This window comes from Microcaecilia unicolor, chromosome 1 (assembly GCF_901765095.1).
Source record: "Microcaecilia unicolor chromosome 1, aMicUni1.1, whole genome shotgun sequence".
Classification (NCBI taxonomy): Eukaryota; Metazoa; Chordata; class Amphibia; order Gymnophiona; family Siphonopidae; genus Microcaecilia; species Microcaecilia unicolor.
Genome location: NC_044031.1, coordinates 174,599,509 through 174,619,084, shown reverse-complemented (window position 1 = coordinate 174,619,084; position 19,576 = coordinate 174,599,509). Strand labels below are relative to the sequence as shown.

General features: G+C 44.0%; 1 protein-coding gene across 1 annotated transcript in view; it reads left to right on the top strand.

Annotated features, from left to right (window-relative positions):
* The window catches only part of RFTN1 (raftlin, lipid raft linker 1), a 319,836-nt gene that overhangs the window by 268,691 nt on the left and 31,569 nt on the right, over positions 1 to 19,576 (top strand). The window contains 1 exon segment of the mRNA XM_030202597.1: positions 4,184 to 4,296. Coding sequence (XP_030058457.1) covers positions 4,184 to 4,296 — 113 coding nt within the window.

The window sequence follows — 19,576 nt, the reverse complement described above, 5'->3', positions numbered from 1 at the left end:
ATGAGAGCAGGCTGCCTTCAGATTCTGCTGGCATTTTGTTTCCTGTGGAGTATTTTTGTTTTGTTTTTTTTGCAATGGTAGAGTCTTAGGTTGCCTTTTTGCTGAACTTTTGTTCTGTGCACCTGCTTGGAAACTCAGACTTTCTGACTTGGGGAAGTCAATGGACGTGAAGGAAGGATTTAGGCTTGGGGGATGTTCCTAGTGGCAGTAGTGAACTCCCCCAAAGTAATTTATGCTCTTCGTTTGTCCACCAAAATGGTCTTAGGTTTTCTCCCACCTCTGATCCATGTCCTGAGGGAGACCCTACTTGCTAAACCTGAAGCAGATATCCTGTGATCACTGACAGCTAGACTATATTCTCACAAGTTAGTCCCATCCAGGCGCCTTCTATAAGAGCAGTGTCACACAGAGGCAAGAGGACAATCATCAGATCTACAGAAGATTGCTGGTTTTAGTACCCAGGTGTGGGTACCTTGGATACCCTACCCTTGGCCTCAGAGAAGGAGAAGGGGATTTTCACAGGAACTAATCTGCCTGAATTACCCAAGCACCCTGCTCAGTTTACCCAGATGCAGGTGTAACCTTTAAGCAAGAGGGAGTACCATCCACACTGCCACAGTGTCTTCCTTCCATATCCTGCTAGCAGATAAGTTTTTAACATCTGCTAAGAGGAGCAGCATTTGTAAAGAGTGTGCCAATCCCACACCTACCTGGTGACTGGGGTTTGTGCGTAGGAAGAGGAGCAGTGAAAGTAACAACAAATAGGAGTGGAGGAGTGGCCTAGTGGTTAGAGCACCAGTCTTGCAATCCAGAGGTGGCCAGTTCAAATTACTACTACTACTACTATTTAGCATTTATATAGCGCTACAAAGCGTACGCAGCGCTGCACAAACATAGAAGAAAGACAGTCCCTGCTCAAAGAGCTTACAATCTAATAGACAAAAATAAAGCAAACAATAGAGGAAAGAGGGTAGGTGGAGGCGAGTGGATACAAGTGGTTACGAGTCAAAAGCAATGTTAAAGAGGTGGGCTTTCAATCTAGATTTAAAGATGGGCAAGACGTAGGGGCTCAGGAAGTTTATTCCAGGCGTAGGGTGCAGCGAGACAGAAGGCGCGAAGTCTGGAGTTGGCAGTAGTGGAGAAGGGAACAGATAAGAAGGATTTATCCATGGATCGGAGTGCACGGGAAGGACGAGTGTGGAGAGATACTGGGGAGCAGCAGAGTGAATACATTTATAGGTTAGTAGAAGAAGTTGTGAGTCCTCCTGGGACAGAGAAATATCCAGTGTACCTGAATGTAACTCACTTTGAGCTACTAATGAAAAATATGTGAACTGTAACCTTTAAAATAACTTTTCTGTACTGGAGAGAAAGGAGGAAAACTGATGTAAATAAGTTGGCCACCTGTATTTGACTGTTCCAATGTTTTGCTTCATCAATTGAACACACAAGTTAACAACTGGTGTGTACTACTTTATTTGGTAGCATTTCAAGGCTGATGCTGTGCTGGCCCGGCCTGACAGGATATTCCTAATCGCGGCCCTGGTCCCAAACAAATACATGTTTTGAGGCCCTCTATTCCACCAACCTAGGCATTGACTAGGCAGCCACCTAGCCCACATCTACACCAGGAAGTTACACATGCAATGGAGGCCGTGCATATAAATCTCTCTCATGAATAATTAATTGTGGATAGCCTGAAAACCTGACTGGGTGGGAGCCCCCAGGGCAGGTTTGGGAATCATTGCTTTATACAGTAGATGAACCTACCTGCTGCTTCACATCTGACAAATCTTCTTTCAAGGCTGTATTTGTGGTCATTGGGAGTGGAGGTGTAGCCTAGTGGTTAGTGCAGCAGACTTTGATCCTGGGGAACTGGGTTCAATTCCCACTGCAGCGCCTTGTGACTCTGGGCAAGTCATTTAACTCTCCATTGCCCCAGGTACAAAATAAGTACCTGTATATATGTAAACCACTTTGAATGTAGTTGCAAAATACCACAGAAAGGCAGTATATCATTTCCCTTTCCCTAGTTTGTACAATTTTAGTCCAGTGCAGCTGGATGTCTATTTTTGCAAACAGCAGCAATGAAAGAAAACAAAATGCCATATGCTGAGTGCTCATCAAGCCAATAGTTTGCTGTTAATGCTGGAAATGACAGCACTAGAGGGCACTTTCACAGAAGGGACATCTTCATCCACTTTGGCTGTATAATTCAGACATTGTAGTAAGAATTGCTGCTTATGAGGCAGTGAAATGTGAAATCTCTTTTATTTAAATTTCCCATGCCCTTCTTGTACATCAAGACCTTGAATATTACAGCTGCATTTTCCAACAGAACCACATAATTTATACACATTGGTGCAGATAGTTTTTTGTGCACAGGAGGGGAGGAGTATCTTTACTTTTATTTTAAAAAATGCAATGGTAATGGAAGTTTTGAAAGATGGCATGGTGGTTTGACCTTTATGATTTTGTGAAAATGCTTGAACATGCTGAAGGTGTGGTAGCTCATAGCAGGGGTGTAGCCAGACCTTGAGGTGGGGGGGGGGGGGTCAGAGCCCAAGGTGGGGGGCACATTTTGGTCACCATTCTGTTGCCATCCCCACTTCTGCCACCGCACCGCCCCCCCCCCCCTACCGCTGCCACAAATAACTTAGCTGGCAGGGATCCCCAACCCCCGCCAGCCGAAAACTTTGTCTAGCACTGATCTCCGGCGCCACCACATTGCCTGCCCTGCTCTCTCTTCTACTCACATCTGGCATGCTCCTTTTAGTGAAACTGAGCATGCTCAGTTTCACTAAAGGGAGCGTGCCCAACATGAGGGGAAGAGAGAGCAGGGCAGGCAATGCAGTGGCGCCGCCACAGACCAGCACTGGACAAAGTCTTCAGCTGGTGGGGGTTGGGGATCCCCACCAGCCAATCAGGGACCCAGAGGAAATTTGGGGGGCCCAGGCCTCTGTGGCCCCACCTTACTATGCCACCAGCTCATAGGGTAAAATGAGAGAGAGACAGACAGAGTATGTGAAGGAAAGAGAGGATAGATAGGCATGAAAGGGAGAGAGAGGATAGAGTGGAAGGAGAATAGAATGAGGATGGAGAGGGAGAGGAAGAACAAAAGAGTATGGGGGAATGAGAGAGACATGAAAGAGCAAAGGTGATGAGAAAGAGAGGGAAGGAGCAGGAGGAGAGGACCTGAGATGAGGATCAGAGATTGGGGCAGAGAAGGAATGAATGGGGAAGGTGAAGGTGAGAGAGGGCAGGGGGATGAAAGGGTGGCAGGAGTGATTGCGGAATTAGAGGAATGAGAGGATTAGGTGGTTAGTCTGCATAAGAAGAAATGCAGGGTGTTGAATTGGGGGAGAGAAGAATGAGAGACTGGAGGAAAAACTACAGGAGGGATCAAACAAGAAGAATGAATCTGGAAAGGAAGGCAGCAAGAGAAAAGACACATTTAGGACGGAAAATGGCTGGAGTGAGAGAAAGTGTGATATGAGAGAAGAAGATGGGGAAAAGGGATAAAGGAGATAGAAAAGAATGACAAGAGAGGTAAGAAGTGAAATGGACAGAGAAAGGAACAAACCAAAAAAAGAGCAACAAAAAATATTCAGACACACAAGAAAGATTTTAAAACTATGGACCCAATATTCAGAAAAAATGGGCTCTTAAATTAGGGCTCCTAAATTTGTGCCCTATTTTCAGCCAAGCTTAATTTAGGAGCTTAAAAGTTATGCTTATAAAGGAGCTTAAAAGTTATGCTTATAAATGTATTTGCTTAGATTTATGAGCCTAGTGCTGAAAATCAGTCCTAAACTCCTAATTTTTCCCCACCCTAAATCCGCTCCTGTTGTCACCCACTCTGTATGCTCCTAAATTCAGGAGTTTAGTGAAATTTTGAGTACACACTTAAGCACCCAGCCGTAGTACATTTTGAAAGAAGCCAATTTAGGAGCATACCTCTCAAAGTTAGGAGCATAAATCTTTTCGTTTACCTTGTGTAATATAGATTTACATATTTAAAAATGCACATTTTGGGGCATGTTGAGTAGACAGTGTTAAAGTGAAATTCTGGCTAGAACTGTTTCCTCAAAGAGATTTCATTAATGTATCGGACATATTATACAAACAAGACATGCAATAATACTGGCTGCACTGGTTATAACAGTCCATTGTTTTTGTGTAGATTCTTCCCAGGGCTCTACAGACGGAGTTTTCATTTTTGAAGAGTTTTCTGAAGACAACAAGACTTCTCGGGGGTATGATGCAATTGTGGTGGAGCAGTGGACTGTCCTGGAAGTAAGTGTAGAATTCATTTCTGAATCAGCTTGACACTGGGATTATATGCAGCATCATTAATTTATTTACAGTTAGCCAGTGCCTTTTCATTGGTGGTTCAAGGTAAGGTCCTTCTCTGTCCCCAGAGGGCTTACCATCTAAGGGTCTCATTTACTAAAGTACATTAGCCAGTTAACATGCATTAATGCACAGTAACATGTGTTATATCTAATTCAGCACATAGGGGGCCTTTTACTAAGCCATGGTAGCGTTTTTAGCTTGTTGTAAAAATCAGCTGGTGGTAAACGCTGAGATGCCCATTATATTCCTTTGGGTGTCTCAGCGTTTACCACCAGCTGATTTTTACCGTACATAAGTACATAAGTAATGCCATACTGGGAAAAGACCAAGGGTCCATCGAGCCCAGCATCTTGTCCACGACAGCGGCCAATCCAGGCCAAGGGCACCTGGCAAGCTTCCCAAACGTACAAACATTCTATACATGTTATTCCTGGGATTTTGGATTTTTCCAAGTCCGTTTAGTAGCGGTTTATGGACTTGTCCTTTAGGAAACCGTCCAACCCCTTTTTAAACTCTGCTAAGCTAACCGCCTTCACCACATTTTCCGGCAATGAATTCCAGAGTTTAATTACATGTTGGGTGAAGAAAACCTTTCTCCGATTTGTTTTAAATTTACTGCACTGTAGTTTAATCGCATGCCCCCTAATCCTAGTATTTTTGGAAAGCGTGAACAGACGCTTCACATCCACCTGTTCCACTCCACTCATTATTTTATATACCTCTATCATGTCTCCCCTCAGCCGTCTCTTCTCCAAGCTGAATAGCCCTAGCCTCCTTAGTCTTTCTTCATAGGGAAGTCGTCCCATCCCCGCTATCATTTTAGTCGCCCTTTGCTGCACCTTTTCCAATTCTACTATAACTTTCTTGAGATGCGGCGACCAGAATTGAACACAATACTCAAGGTGTGGTCGCACCATGGAGCGATACAACGGCATTATAACATCCTCACACCTGTTTTCCATACCTTTCCTAATAATACCCAACATTCTATTCGCTTTCCTAGCCGCAGCAGCACACTGAGCAGAAGGTTTCAGTGTGTTATCGACGACGACACCCAGATCCCTTTCTTGGTCCGTAACTCCTAACATGGAACCTTGCATGACGTAGCTATAATTCGGGTTCTTTTTTCCCACATGCATCACCTTGCACTTGCTCACATTAAACGTCATCTGCCATTTAGCCGCCCAGTCTCCCAGTCTCGTAAGGTCCTCTTGTAATTTTTCACAATCCTGTTGCGAGTTAACGACTTTGAATAACTTTGTGTCATCAGCAAATTTAATTACCTCGCTAGTTACTCCCATCTCTAAATCATTTATAAATATATTAAAAAGCAGCGGTCCTAGCACAGACCCCTGAAGAACCCCACTAACTACTCTTCTCCATTGTGAATACTGCCCATTTAACCCCACTCTCTGTTTCCTATCCTTCAACCAGTTTTTAATCCACAATAGGACATTTCCTCCTATCCCATGACCCTCCAATTTCCTCTGTAGCCTTTCATGAGGTACCTTGTCAAACGCCTTTTGAAAATCCAGATACACAATATCAACCGGCTCCCCTTTGTCCACATGTTTGTTTACTCCTTCAAAGAATTGAAGTAAATTGGTCAGGCAAGATTTCCCCACACAAAAGCCGTGCTGACTCGGTCTCAGTAATCCATGTCCTTGGATGTGCTCTGTAATTTTGTTTTTAATAATAGCCTCTACCATTTTCCCCGGCACCGACGTCAGACTCACCGGTCTATAATTTCCCGGATCTCCCCTGGAGCCTTTTTTAAAAATGGGCGTTACATTGGCCACCCTCCAATCTTCTGGTACCATGCTCAATTTTAAGGATAAGTTGCATATCACTAGCAGTAGCTCCGCAAGCTCATTTTTCAGTTCTTTCAGTACTCTAGGATGAATACCATCCGGTCCAGGAGATTTGCTACTCTTCAGTTTGCCAAACTGCCCCATTACGTCCTCCAGGTTTACTGTGAAGTCAGTAAGTTTCTCCGACTCGTCCGCTTGAAATACCATTTCCAACACCGGTATCCGACCCAAATCTTCCTCGGTGAAGACCGAAGCAAAGAATTCATTCAATCTTTCCGCTACGTCTTTGTCTTCCTTGATCGCCCCTTTTACCCCTCGGTCATCCAGCGGCCCAACCGATTCTTTTGCCGGCTTCCTGCTTTTAATATACCGAAAAATTTTTTACTATGGGTTTTTGCCTCTAAAACAGTAGTGCAGCTTTGTAAAAGGCCCCCATAGTTAGTAAATAGTCCCCATTCAGAATGAAGGAGCTTTCATTATATTGCATTAACGCAAATTAGTTGTTTAGCACACATTTGTAAATGAGACTCTAAGGTTATGTCTAAGGCAATAGAAGATAAAATTGCTTGTCCAAGGTCACAAGGAGCATCAGCAGGATTTTGAACTCTAGTTTTGCTGTTCTTAGCTTGCTGTTCTCACCAGTAGGCTACTCCTCCACTGCTCTGTGTAACAAAGTCAAAGCCACCGAGAGGGGGGGCAGGGGGGGGTCAAGATTCCCCTGGGCCCAGCCTCCAAAGGGGACCCGATGCCAGGGTCTGTCTCTTTCCTGCTCCTGACGGACCCAGGTAATTGCATCCCAACAGGAGCAGGAGAGAGAAAACACCACCAGCGCCTGGCCTCCCTTAGAGGCTGGAGAGGAGCAGACACAGGGCTTCGTGGCCTCTGGTTTGGTTGGTGGGGGGGGGGGCCCAAGCCCCGCCAGCAGAAGCCTTCCTCCAGCGCTGTTCTCCGTCGCATTGCCTACCCTTTAGCTGATGGGAAAATCAGCCACAAGGCAGGCAACGTGGCGGAGAACAGCGCTGGAGGAAGACTTCTGCTGGCGGGACTTGGGGACCTCCTCCAGCCAAGGTATGTGGAGTTGCGGCGGCAGGGAGGGGGGGGCAGGGAGGTGGGGCAAAATGTGTCCCCTTCCAATTTTTGTGTTGTGACTACACAGAGGTCCGAGGGGGGGTGGCAGCAGCGGCGGTCCTGGGGTGGACCAGCAGCAGCAGCCCTGCCCCTTTCCCAACTCAGTCTCTCACGGCCCTGATCAAAGTAAATGACAGCAGATAAAGACCAGCAAGGTCCATCTAGCCTGCCCAGAAAAGTAGCAAGGTTTGTACTGCAAATCTGTGCAGGTTACCATCCATTTTGTTTTTAGGGTTGTATCCCACCTCTATACTCTTTAGCTGTGTGAATCATCTATCTATTGAGTCAAAATACCCTATACTTTTATTCCATCCTCTTGCCTTATAGGGATTGTCTGTGTTTGTTCCATGCCTTTTTGAGTTCCATCACTTTTTCCCAACCACCTCCTGTGGTGACAATTCACCATGTGACACTTCATCGTTCAGTAGTTTATCAATGAGACACTTCATCACATGACGCAAATTCTACTTCTTGTCAGTTTTATTCATGTAACCCTTGTAGTAATTTTTTGAGGCCTTTTATATGCATAAACAGGGTTTAAGTGTGAAAAACATTTACAAAATTACTGCCTTAGAGGGTAACTCCATAAGAAGGCTTCTAGATTTAGGTGCAAGAACACTGTTCTGTGGCTAAATATGAGCCACATGAAAATTTTATGTGGAAGAAGTTTTAGCGAGCCTCATATTTATGCACAAAAGAACAGGCACCAGTGTGTGCTGGCACTTCTGGTTTCCTTTGGACATTCACACATAGAAGCCATGATTACCGGCACACTCCCTCCCATTTACTTCAAGTTTTTCACGCATATAATTTGAATGCATTTAGCTTGAATATCTGATGAAGTGTTATGTGATGAAATGTCCACAGTAGTGAAGTATTAATTATAGATGAGGAATATAAATCTAATTATCTCTTCCTGTGAATAATTCTTAAATACAAAATGAAGAGACTAGTTTTCTATGATCAACACAATCTTGCATCATTCAATTAATAGTCAAAAAAATATATAAATGTGTGAAAGGTGCTCAGTGATCACCGGTGGTCACAGCTGATATAGCTATAAAATGTTATTGAGGCTGTTAACCCCTCATTCAATCATTACACCAATCTTAATTTCAATATTGAAAGATGTTAAAGTGAAATCTACTTATCTGGTTCAGGGGCTAAATTTCTTTTCAGCTGAAGTACACGGCTGATGAAGCAACCACCAGAACTCTTGAGAATCAATAATCAGAGTCTTGCATGTGTTGGAAGTGCCTCCTCCATATGTGAAATCCCTAAAACAAATCCCCTAAATTGATGAGTGGACCTCTGCGTCAACGTGGTGTCCAAAAATAATTTTTGTCAATCTTGAAGATTCCACTAATGGGTCCATTGATGGATCATCTGATCATTCAATCAATCAAATATCAGTAGTTAGCAAACACCAAAAAGTCTTCAAGAATTAAAAACAGCAAACAGCAATCCTTGCAAGGTTATCATATGTATAGCTTGGAGTCATTTGTAAATCCCAATGTCACTGCTGTAACTTGCTATATTATTGCCCCGTGTTCGCACTCAGTCACAGTTCGAATCCTTTCAAGCAGAAAACATCCGGTCAAAGTTCACTTAAATAATACTCAATATTGGCTGTGAAAAATCTCAGAGATGTTGAACATAATATCCCAATCACTACACAGTACAGTGTTTCGCTGAAAGCATCTTCAGGAGATCAGAACAGTGCCTTTATTCAGGTCTAAAGCATAAATCTCTGGATCTGATTTAAAGTTCATTTAAAATTGTCTACAGCGCAGACTGGATGGAACCTCCCGCTTGAAGTTATATTTATACTAGTAAAAAAGGCCCATTTCTGAAAGAAATGAAATGGGCGCTAGCAAGGTTTTCCTCGGAGTGTGTATGTTTGAGAGAGTGTGTGTGAGAGTGACTGTGAGAGAGAGAGAGAGTGAATGTGCGAGTGTGTGTGTGTGACAGAGAGTGAGTGAGACTGAGTGCGAGTGTGTCTGTGAGAGAGAGAGAGAGAGAGAGTGTGTGTGTGAGATTGAGAGTGTGTGCCAGGGGCACCCCCCCTCCCTCCCTCCGAGTTCCATGGTCCCCCCTCCCTCCCTCCGAGTTCCATGGTCGTCCCCCTCCCTCCGAGTTCCAGGGTCATCCCCCTCTCTCCCTCCCTCCCAGTTCCAGGGTTGTACCCCTCCCTCCCAGTTCCAGGATCGTCCCCCCTCCCTCCCTCTGAGTTCCAGGGTCATCGCCCCCTCCCTCCCTCCAAGTTCCAGGGTCACCTGCCTCCCTCCAAGTTATAGGGTCACCCCCCCTCCCTCCCTCCAAGTTCCAGGGTCATCCCCGCCCTCCATCCAAGTTCCAGGGTTGTCGCCCCTCCCTCCCTCCAAGTTCCAGGGTCGCCTGCCTCCCTCCCTCCAAGTTCTAGGGTCACCCCTCCCTCCAAGTTCCAGGGTCATCCCCCCCCCTCTGAGTTCCAGGGTCATCCCCTCCCTCCCTCCTTCCGAGTTCCAGGGTCATCCCCTCCCTCCCTCCGAGTTCCAGGGTTGTCCCCTCCCTCTGAGTTCAAGGGTCATTCCCTCCCTCCCTCCCTCCAAGTTCCATGGTCATCCTCTCCCTCCCTCCGAGTTCCAGGTTCCCCCCACCTCCCTCCCTCCCTCCGAGTTTCAGGGTCCCCCTCCCTCTGAGTTTCAGGGTCCCTCCCTCCCTCCCAGTTCCAGGATCGTCGTCCCTCCCTCCCTCCCTTCCCATTCCAGGCCCCCTTCCTCTGATGTTTAAAAGTCATCTTCACTTACCAAGTCAGGGTTACGGCGGCGGGCAGCAGCAGTAAAACGCTTGCAAGCTCGGCCCTTCTGTCTCTTTCTCAGCTGTGGTCCCACCCTTACGGAGACAGGAAATGAGGGCGGGACCACAGCTGAGAAAGAGAGAGAGAAGGTCCCAGCCTGCACGCGTTTTACCGCTGCTGCCCGCCACCGTAACCCTGACTTGGTAAGTGAAGATGTGTTTTAACCATCAGAGGGAGGGGGCCTGGAACTGGAAGGGAGGGAGGGAGGAAGGGAGGGACGACGACCCTGGAACTGGGAGGGAGGGAGGGAGGGAGGAGATTGGGAGGGGGGCTCTAGAACTGGGAGGGAGGGAGGGGGACCCTGGAACTGGGAGGGAGGGAGGGAGCCTGAAACTCGGACGGAGGGAGGGACCTTGAAACTCTGCCTGGCAACTATGCTGCGTCCCCTTCCCTCTCAGTATTCAGCCCTCGACGTCATAACGTTATGACGCGAGGGCGGGACTGTGAGACAGATGGTTACAGGCAGCACGGACCCTACGAACCCTTCAGTGCCACGGGGAGTCAGCTTCAGAACGTTGGAGTGGGAAATTATTATATAGGATATTTTTTGACTATTAATTGACTAATGCAAGATTGTGTTGAACATAGAAAACTAGTCTCTTCATTTTGTATTTAAAAATTATTCACAGTAGTGAAGTATCGCATGATGAAGTAGCAGATTTAGGTGGCAAGAATGCTTTTCTTCTGCACCTGATTGTGCCTCAAAAAAGGTTTTAGCAAGGCTTATATTTAAGCACAAAATTATAGTCATGGATGTTTTCTGCACATATAATATGAATACATTTAGTTTGAATACACGATGAAGTGTCGTGTGATGAAATGTCTGCGTTGATGAAGTGACATGGTGATGGAGTATCATAGTGATGAGCTGTCAGTGCTGAACTCTCGATTGATGAAGGCAACTGTCACTTGATGAAGTATGGTGGTGATGAAGTGATGTGATGATGAACTGTTGAGTGATGACCTTACAACCATAAAATAACATAACATTAGTCATTCCTGATTTTTGTTTTTTGAGGGGTTGATAAATTTGTGTCACTACACACAAGCAGTCCAGTTTTATTTCATTGGGTTGATTCAGCCCCCTGGATGAGGCTGGGATGATATGGGACAAAAATGTATTTGCTGTCATAGACCAATAATAATTGTAGGCTATGTAATACCCCATGGAATGGATATTACTAAGTTTATGTGTGATAGACCTGTACAGAGGCCCTGGGGAGAGGGAGGTCCCTGCCAGTGGGTTGGAAGGTAGGATGTCCCTGAGTGGGAGAGAGCCCAGCCCAAGGGAGGGTTATTGGAATAAAATGCAGAGAGATAGTGGTATCCCTGTGGAGGGTGACAGCAGGGGTGGAGTTTGTGAGGTGGTACATGAGGTCTTTGGTCAACCTGCAGGTCTTTGGTTGCCTATACCCCCGCCGGGATCCTCGGGAGTACTGGGGAGTCCTGGAATGAAGCAAACAAATATAGGCTAAGCACAGGAGTATTTGCTGCCCCATAAGTGGCAACTAGATAGAGGAGTTAAAGTTCAGGTGAACAAAGGAGAGTCCAGCCTGGAAGTGGGATTGGGACACAAGAGAGCCTGCTCAGGTGGCCGGAGTGTAGCCCTGGAGAGGTGCGCTGCTGGTGGAGAGGACAGTCGACAAGGGACTGTTCGTGCACATTATCATGTGGAGAAAAGGAGTAGGGGTCACAGCCTGGGATTTATTCTACCACAAAGGGATGGGTAATGGAGAGTTGGTTCTGAAAATATGTACAGCATGAATCTAAAGTAAAAGGGAAGTGAAGTGGATCATTTCATCCCACCAGAGGATGCTATGGAACTGTAAATATCTGAAAATTGATTCATTGTCAAACTGGTTACCAAAGTTACAGTAAAGCTGAAATTGCATTTTCAATAAACTTCTGCAGTGCCATGTGGTCCTTACAATGGCAATGAGTCCTTGGACTGAGAGAAACGACCCTTAATGTACCCACTAGCAACTCTCAACACCCTGGATCTCCATTCCAGACCATTGACCCACTCCCACACTCGCTTGGTCGAAACTGGAGACTGGATGTGTGGTGAGCTGAGTGGAGGAAGAATAGAGTGTTAAGATAGAAAAGTACGTTTTCCCTGCAACCCGGATTGGGATCGGAGCTAGCCCGAACCAGGGGCCAAGACCCAGGCTACACCTGTATTTTGAAAAAAGCTGCTGAGAGGCCCCTATGATTGGCAGTCCTGAATAAATTGTTTTTACATGGGGTTTTAGGCCTTTCCTCTCTCTCGCACAGACTGCATTATCAGATGAGTACAATATGAAGCAGGCTTATTTTCTCTTTTTGGACGCTACTGTTTTCAGGCTCCATCCTAACATTTTCTGGATCCTTCTTCAAGTACTGCCTGAATACAACCACAAAACAGTTTAGTAGATTTTTTTAAAATATAATTTAATTTCCATGTCTATTGTACTTTATCCCAAAAATAGTTCAGAGTGGATTACAAAAGCCAAAAATTCATTAAAATTAGCATATAAGTCATAACAAGCATTTAAAAAACAGATGTCCCTTGTTAATGTTCTCCTCCCCCAGTTCCCATAAACCCAGTTTTACAGCCGACAGGTTACAAACCTGACATTTTCTTACCATTCTATTAGGTACTTATACAACAAAAATATTTTCAGCAAACATCAAAATTCTATATACTCATCTGTCCTTTTCATCTTTTCTGGCAGAGAATGCCATACCACTGCTGTCTGGAATGAAAAGAGTCTCTCCAAGAGTCTTTTATAATAAAATTTAGAAGTAATAGAGTTGGTCAACATATTTTAGTCTCACAACATCCTCTTTATTGCTAGAAAATTCAACCATCCAGTACAGAAAAATTGGGACAGTTCTATAGGCACCACATTTTACGAAGGGGCAAAGTTACCTGTGTTAAGGCAGTGGTTCTCAACCAGTGTGTCGGGGGATACTGGTGTGTCTCCAAGAGGTGGGAGGTGTGTCACAAAAAATTTGGTGTACACGGCAAACCTGTGTTTCCTTTACAACCATCAGTGCCTGCAAGCTGGGGAGACCAGCAATCTTAAAAGTCAGGTTCTTGAAATCCCTGTAACTGGTCCATCGATTCTGTTTGCTATGTAGCATATTTACAGGTTGTGTGTTGCTTCACAGTATCTGATAGTGGAGGGATTTTGTATTGCTGTTAATGAAGTCACAGTAGAATTTGAATGTATTGTTTTGTGATGTGACAACTAAGAATCTGAGACTGATGTGTTACACACAGAGTTTTGATATTGGATAGGCAAATTCACTCTAAACGTGGCAGCCAGGCTTATATTTGGAAAAACGCGATTCGAAAGCGCCAAACCCCGCCAAGAAAAACTGCACTGGCTCCCAATCAAAGAATGTATTGCTTTCAAAATCTGCACCCTGGTTCATAAAATTATCTATGGCAAAGCCCCGGGATGCATGACAGACCTCATAGACCCACCAACCAGAAACACAACAGGATCAGCATGAACAAACCTAAATCTCCACTACCCAAGCTGCAAAGGACTCAAATACAAATCAACCTATGCATCCAGCTTTTCCTACATAAGCACACAACTATGGAACGCATTACCAAAAGCCATGAAAACAACTTATGATCACCTAAACTTCCGGAAATCATTAAAAACTAACCTGTTCAAAAAGGCATACCCTACCGACCCAACTTAAAAGCCTGTACCCTGCAACACAACGAAACCAAAGCTCGTAATGGACATATAATAACTCTTCCTCTCTACAATTCCCTAATGTGTCTGTACACACGAACCTTATTCTACCACAATATTACTGTATTTGTTCATACCCGAATAGCCGAACGCCTTTACAGTACTATGTAAGCCACATTGAGCCTGCAAATAGGTAGGAAAATGTGGGATACAAATGTACCAAATAAATAAAACAAATAAATTATACATTATTTATAACGTACAAAAAATTAGGTCCCTAAATAAACTCCACTAATCAGGCCTCTAATGCAAAAATCAGAGCAGAATAGTAGAACTTAAGCATAAAATTCTATTCTATCCCTACAAAGCACTAGCCTGTAGGATTCTAAAATATAATGGTACAAATTTTTCTAGCCATATAAGGAGACATCCAACCATCTTTAGTGCTAGATTGTAAACCGCCCAGATGGTATTCCCTATGGGCCGGGTAGAAACATTTTAATAAACTTGAATATTAGCGCAGGCCCATTTAAAATTGCCTTTTACCCAGTTGCGGTAAAAAATGGCCCAGTGCACAACTAAAAGATACGCCCACACTACCGCAGGCCACTTTTTACCATGGTGCTGTAAAAGGACCCCTCTGTATGAGTTTTTAAATGTTTTTAATTGAATAAAAATGTTTAAATGTTTGATACGTACGGTCCTCTGGTAACAGTTCTTCTTTACAGACAACCCTATTTTTTGAAGGTTATGATTTATTTTTTAAATGTATTATTAGCTATGTCATAGTAAAGTATAATAAACTAAAATCATCATCCATATGACTTAATATAAATATCCACATTAAGCAAATAATCTAGTGGCCTTTAGTTGTTGAAAGCTTGGTTATTTTAGGATAACCAACTGGGGAAAAGATTTCTTAATCTGATAATTACGTTAAATAGCTTTTAGTGAAATTGAGACGTTCCTAGATAGCAGTTGGCAATTGTTATATTGGTATTGTATTGCTATTACAATGCCAATGGAGGTTACATTATGGGGCCCTTTTACAAAGACGCGGGAGGGCTAATGCGCGGGTAGCGAGTACCCATTTGGCACTACTGCCAGGGTAGCGGGTGCGCCCGGCTGTTATGCCAGTTTTGGTGTGTGCTGAATCCCGCAGTAGAAATAATTTTCAAATTTTCTACCACGGGAGCGTTCCTGGCAGTGCGCCTACATTGGAATGCGCTGCATGGTTACCACATGGGTAGCACATAAGCCCTTACCGCTAGGTCAGTGGGTGGTGATAAGGGCTCAGGCCATAAAATAGGCACGCAGTAGTTTTAATAGATTAGTAGGTGACATTAGGACAAGTGTAGTTACTGGTTTCTCACATGAAAAACTCTTTGACTGGCTCTGTTCATCAGTTATGGGATTTGGCAAAAGGAACTGCGATGAAAATATTTTTTCAAGATATCCTCATAAAAAGCAAGAGGAGCAACTGTGGAGCTCTGATATTAGGACTAAAACTCTGACTTTGTATAAAGCTCTTGTGAAGCATAATGTAGCACTAAGAATAAGACTAAGATGGGAGAATCTGCTAGAAAGACATATTTACATTTTACCAATTTTTCTCTACTTAATAAATCTACTTACACTTTACCACTGGATATGATGAACAAACCCACTGTACCCACATCTAGGTGCCCCTCTTCACCCGTAAGGGCTATGGTAGTGGTGTACAGTTGTGGGTAGTGGGTTTTGGGGGGCTCAGCACACAAGGTGAGGGAGCTATGTTCCTGGGAGCAATTTATGAAGTCCACTGCAATGCCCCCTAGGGTGCCTGATTGCTATCCTGGCATGTCAGGGGGACCAGTGTACTACAAATGCTGGCTCCTCCCACATCCAAATGGCTTGCATTTGGACATTTTTGACACGGACGTCTTTGGTTTTGATAATCGCTGAATGTCAGAAATGTCCATATCTAGGGATGTCCAAATTTAAGGATTTGGACGTCTTTGACGGTATTTTCAAAACGAAAGATGGATGTCCATCTTTTTTTGAAAATACGGGTTTCCCCTCCCCTAGATTTGGACGTTTTGCAAGGATATCCAAATCGCAACTTGGACGTCTCTTTCGAAAATGCCCCTCCACATAATGTATTGGGTGGTGGGCAGGTATAGATGGCTGGCCTTCCTTCCCAGACTGTTTCATTTCTGTCTGAATTTTCAATTGCAGCTTTTCCCTACCTTTTGTGTTCATTGTGCCTTATCTTTCTTTGTTTCTCTTATGATTTTTTATTGTATAATACTTCCATGATATTGCTGCAAATGGCAGTATACCAAATTGATAGCTACAAAATGCAAGTATCACAATTTTGGTGAATGAATAACACCTTGGGGTCCTTTTACAAAGGCGTGCTGAAAAATGGCCTGCGGTAATGTAGATGCAGGTTTTGGGTGCACGCAGAATCATTTTTCAGCGCACCTACAAAAAATGCCTTTTTAAAAATTTTTGCCGAAAATGGACTTGCGGGAAAATGAAAATTGCCGCTTGTCCATTATGGGCCATTGACCTAGCGATAAAGTCTCACGCCGTAACCAGGCGGTAATGACCTACGCGCACCAAATGCCACATGGCGCGCGTCCAATACACTCTGCAGAAAATAATTATTTTTCAGACGCGCGCCGAAAATGAAATTACCGCAAGAACCATGCGGTGGCTGTGCGGTAACTCCATTGTGGTGCGCGTTGGGCGCGTAGACGCTTACATGGCTTAGTAAAAGGGCCCCCTTATTTCCATAGGACATGCCTTCATTTGTATGTGCGGGGCACCCAAATGTATTTTGCATTCTTACGCTGATGTTGTTCTGGACCATTTTAATATGCACGGTAATGACTTCCAGCATTGGTCACTAATTCTAGTCTACAATACAAGTGTTTTAACTTATACACTGAAGTTTATTCATAGTCCCTTATGTCTCTTTAATTATTATTGAGCAATAAAGATTCATGTGGGTCTGATAGAATAGAACAAGAAAGGCACGCTGATGCTCTGTGTTTGTGTAAAATGTCAGTTTGAAGAGGATGTAAGCCTTGCAGCTGTCACACTGTGGTCCCGCCAAGTATCAGACAGGAAACAGCTCTATGTGATTTAACCATTTCCATTGCTTGTAAATGAACACAATAATCTAAATGAGAAGGTGCACCTCATGAAGTGCTATCATTCTGAGCCTGAAATGTCGGGCTATATTATTTCCACCATAGTTTCTGACTTAGCATTAAGACGTCCTTGATTATTTTAATTCTGCTTTTGTAGGTAAACATGTGGATAGGCAGCTGCAAGCTTTTTGCTAATAGTCATTTATTCATCTATATTAGGCATATGCATTCATTAGTACACTGTCAGTTAGTATTAAGTGTGCAAAATCAAATTAATGCCTGCTAAGTTAATGTGCACAAAGACTGCTTCTGCGCATAGAACCATTTTATGTGTGTGAAAATGTTTGAAATAAACTGAAAAATGGCCCAAAAGTTTAAAAATGAAGCAAAAAATGTTTCCTTGGCATGATCTATATCAGGCTTCTCAGCCCTCTCATGGAAGCACACCTAGCCAATCAGATTTTCACAATAACACAATGAATATGCATGAGAAAAACCTGCATACACTGGAAATCTTTTATATGCAAATCTACCTCCTGCATATTCAGTCTGTGAGCTGAAGATGATCCAAGTTTGGAGGGAGAAGACTCAGTTCAAGAGACTAAACTTACCCTAAATCCCAAAGGCCTGTAGAAAGTAAAAGATCACACAGAAGGAGCATGTTACTTAGATAAAGAGTCAGTGTTTAATCAATGCCGTGCAGTTATGAAGAAAAGACTACCTTAAAACAATTTTTCTGTTTTGCACAAGTCTGGAGTAAAGTTTAATTGGAACACCCCAAAAAGACTATATAGTACCAGCAAGCTTAAGATTAGACACCTTCCCCCAATATTCAGCCGGAGGCAGGCAGTGCGATTAGCTGTCACCACCAATGCTGACCCTGGATATTCAATGCCAGGCCATATCTGGCGACTGAATATCCGGTTCAATTTTGGCTGTGGCAACTTAACCAACTAAGAGAATATTCAACGCTAGCCGGTTAAGTTAACAGCGGTTAAAGATAGGCCGCTTAAATAGCAAGCCTGTCTTAACTGCTCAACTTAGCTGGTTTAGCACTGAATATTCGAGCTTAGCCAGTTAGCAGCTAGCTGCCAAGTGCTAATTATTCAGTGGAGATAACCGGTTATCTTGCACTGAAGATTAGCGCTTAGCCCTGGGATTGGTGCCATGGAATGTTGCTACTAATTGGGTTTCTGCTAGGTACTTGTGACCTGGGTTGGCCACTGCTGGAAGCAGGATACTGGGCTTGATGGACCATTGGTCTGACCCAGTGGCGTACATACCTTATATACCACCTGGGGTGGGGCAGGGCAGAGCACATCCCCCAGGCAGTGCACGTACGCACACACACCCCTCCCAGGCAGAGCACACCCCCACCTCCAAGCAGGGGGGTCACGAAGCAGGCAGGCAGCTGTTGGTTCTGATAGTCCCCTGCCCCAGAACAGGAAGTTGACGTCAGAAGGAACAAGGGATCAGCAGAGCCAACATCTGCACGCTTGCTTTGCAAACCCTCTGCTGCCGGCATCTGGGGCGGAATGCCCCCAATGCTGCGCCCTAAGTACGCTAGAGGTCTGATCCATTGTGGCTATTCTTATGTTCTTATGGTTAAATAGCGCTGAATATTAGGCCCCTTGAGTTAGAAGGGACATCTCCTCCATTGAAGAAACCGCCCTTGGACTCAAGTGTGTATGCTACTGAGTGATGGAGGAGAGGGGAAAGGGAAGCAAAAGAGGTCTGGAGAAACCAAATATTGGTTGCGCCTACCCTTTGGACACAATACGGTGTCCCTGAATAAAGGGTTACATAAAATTACCCTCCTAAGGGCTAGTCATTTAACCTATGGTAACAATACAGCTGAACATATCATTGACTGAAAACAAGAGTGTTATATGTGCGCTTGATGTGACACAGAGAAAATGAGAAGTGAAGTTTAAATGTGCTTCTTATAAACTTCACTGGCTTTTACTTCAGATGTGGCCTTTCAGAAGTTACAACAGTTTGGCATACCAGAAGATCTTATAGCAACGTACTGAAATATGTTTCTCATTTCATACACAAATTGTCCATCCAACACTTTTGCTTTCAGGTGAAGATATGTTATTTAATGTAAAGGTCCTAGTGGAAATAATGAGGCCCACATAAATAATGTGTGTTAATGTGGATTAGTGAATAACCCTACTAAAATACAGTATAACAGATATAAATGAATAGAAACTCCATCTTAATAGTTCATCTTTTTCAAGGGTGTGGTGAGTGAGCATGAGCATTCTAGTGTCAGGCAGCAATAGGTACCAAAGGTCACTTTACTTTGAGTTTCAAGGTGGTCAAAATGGAAGACTGCCCAATCTGGAGAGTGGATGTGCCACTGAAACTATCTGGCTTAAATTCGAAGGTTTTCAACTCAGTCCTTGGGACACACCAGTTCAATCTCGTTTTCATGATATCCTCAATCAATATATATTCACTGCCTCCATTGTAAGCAAATTTATCTCATGCATAGTCATTGCGGATATCCTAAAACCCCCGACTGGCTGAGTGTGTCCTAGGACTGGGTTAGGAAACCTTTCTCTAGTTCATGGAGGTCTCACAATGCTTACTACATCACCT